At 36.3% G+C, this 2,502-nt stretch overlaps 1 protein-coding gene across 1 annotated transcript in view; it reads left to right on the top strand.

Moving 5' to 3' along the window:
- Itpr2 (inositol 1,4,5-trisphosphate receptor type 2) overlaps positions 1–2,502 on the top strand; it is a 528,924-nt gene that overhangs the window by 142,321 nt on the left and 384,101 nt on the right. Inside the window, exon 11 of the mRNA XM_023718939.1 lies at positions 808–962. Coding sequence (XP_023574707.1) covers positions 808–962 — 155 coding nt within the window. The remainder of the gene's footprint in view (positions 1–807; positions 963–2,502) is intronic.

The raw sequence follows: 2,502 nt of genomic DNA, 5'->3' as shown, positions 1-2,502 counted from the left end.
CTTCCCTCCCTCTCCCTCCTTCCTCCCTCTGTCTTCCTTCCTTCCTTCCTTCCTTCCTTCCTTCCTTCCTTCCTTCCTTCCCTCCCAACTATCCACTTTCTTTTTCTGGCTTTTAAAAAATTGTGCATATTTAGGGTATGCTGTATGAGTTAAATGCTTGCTGTCCTCAAGCAAATCAGCTCCTATGGTGACTTTTTTTTTTTGTATGTATGATAAAAGCACCTACAATCTACTGTGTAAATTTCCAGTATATCAAAACTATAGCCCTTGTGCCATCGTTATTCACCCAACACACCTGCAACTTCATACCTTTCAACTTCATCTTCCTGCTCCCCACTCCGGCCCTCGTAACCACCACGCTCTTCTTGCTTCTCTCTAATGCATTTCTTTTATTTTTAGGATTGCACATGTGATTGAGATCACTCAGTGTTTTTTTTTTTTTCTTTCTGTGTCTGGTGTATTTTATGTTGCACAATGTCCCTGATGTTCATGTTGGTTGTCACAAATGGCAGAATCTTTCTTTTTTTAAAAAGCATTCCATTGTAGAGCTGTTACCTTCTGATAAACCCATTGTAAGCTGAAAATATCCGCATTTGAAAGTGAGTTTAATGCTCCTAATCTGCCGGGCATCATATCTCAGCAGCACAGTATGCTATATTAAGCCAGCTCTACTTCTTCTGGGTACTGTGGAATATACATTTGTATAACTCAGTGAATAAATAACACATAAAACTCAACCTTCTATGCTGAGTAACTGGAGAGTTTAGTGAGCAAACTGATCTAAGTAAATAACTTTTGCCTCCTCAGCAGAGAGATGGAGACCTTCCAACTTCAAAGAAAAAGCGCCAGGCAGGAGAGAAGATCATGTATACGCTCGTCTCGGTCCCGCATGGGAATGACATCGCGTCTCTTTTTGAGCTGGATGCCACCACTCTTCAGAGAGCTGACTGCTTAGTTCCACGGTAAGAAAAAAAAAAAAAAAAAAACACAACAAAATAAAACAAAACAAAAACCATTTAAAAGCTGTTTCTTTGAATAATTATGCCAGTAGGTAAAGAATGAAAATCATAATGTTAATATCCTTTTTCCAATATCAAGGGAGTAGAAGTGAAGAAAAAGTGTGTAGAATGTTGTGCCTTTTTTGTGAGTAGATTAATATCATTTGTTTTGTTCTTATAAATAATTAAAATGTGCAGGATCAAAGGAGTTCTGAAAAATTCATAAGAGTAGTTTCTTCTTATTACTTGTATGGCCTTTGGTCACACAAATAAAAAATAATCTAGGATCATCTTATTTTATTTTTTCCATAATTTTATTGAGAAACAAATAGCAATGAGACAGTTTCAAATCAAATTGGTAGGACAGTTTCAATAATTAACACATTGCATACTCTTTTCCTAATGGTAATTTGCTGTACAAGATGCAGACATGATATCCTATTTACAAACACTATTAGAACAAATCCCTCTATTCATTAAGAGAATGTAACTATATATGTGTCCTAACCATTTTGAATACACAGATACAAAATGTACATTCATCTGTATCCCCTTTTTTGTTTAGTTCCGTTGTTTGAATATTATAGGTGTGTGAAGTCAGCAAAATATTCTAAAAGAGTCCAGTAGTCCATAATAGTATTGGGTCTTCCGCTTCACTGGCAATGTCAGAAATTGTTGACCTGAGTCCCCTACAGCTCAACATAACAGTATGGCTTTACTTCTTATACTTTGTTTTTATACTTTTCTGCTGTATGGTTAAGACCAAGATAGGGCCAGACCTATGCAACAAGACTTGTAGCTTTTGGATCTGATAAGGTCAGTGAAATCCCCTCAAGATTTATCCTGAGATCCTGTACCTCAGATTGTAGATCCCTTGTCAGTGTCAGCCATGTGGATGAGTCATGACCATTGCTTGGCAATATGCTCTCTGTGAAAACCTGAGAGAATGTTTTCTCTCCATGTGACTCTCCTTAGGCACACTCTACATCATCGGTCACTTTCCTCTTTGGCCCCATAATCTCCTTGGTCAGAAAATTTGGGACACTACTGAGTTACATGACATTACAGTACAGGTTTTCATATGTCCTGAGTCTTAATTGACCTTGGAAGGCTAGGGCCAAAATGTTGGCTTTCCTTGTTGCCTGCCTTTTTCTCTAATTTTGGTCTGCAGACTTAGGTTATTAACCCTCCAGAAGAGAAGCTTATTGTTATTATCATACAACTTAGGCTGTTAAGCTTATCCTCACTATCTGTCTGCATATCAAACATCTTAGACATAACATGAAACAGGTATTTTTCATCAAGTATTGATATGTTAAATTTTAAGTCCCTACAGAATATGTCTAGGAGTATTTTAGTAATGCTCTTTCATTTGTTTTTATCATGGGAGATTTTGTACTTTGTTCATGTATCCATTTTTCATTTATTTGTTCAGTTAACAAATATTTATTGATCATAAGTTACATCACTAGGCTTCAAATATATAAATATCTATATATGTATA

This window comes from Octodon degus, unplaced genomic scaffold (genome assembly GCF_000260255.1).
Source record: "Octodon degus isolate 3935 unplaced genomic scaffold, OctDeg1.0 scaffold00064, whole genome shotgun sequence".
NCBI lineage: Eukaryota > Metazoa > Chordata > Mammalia > Rodentia > Octodontidae > Octodon > Octodon degus.
This window is presented reverse-complemented; position numbering and strand designations above follow the sequence as displayed.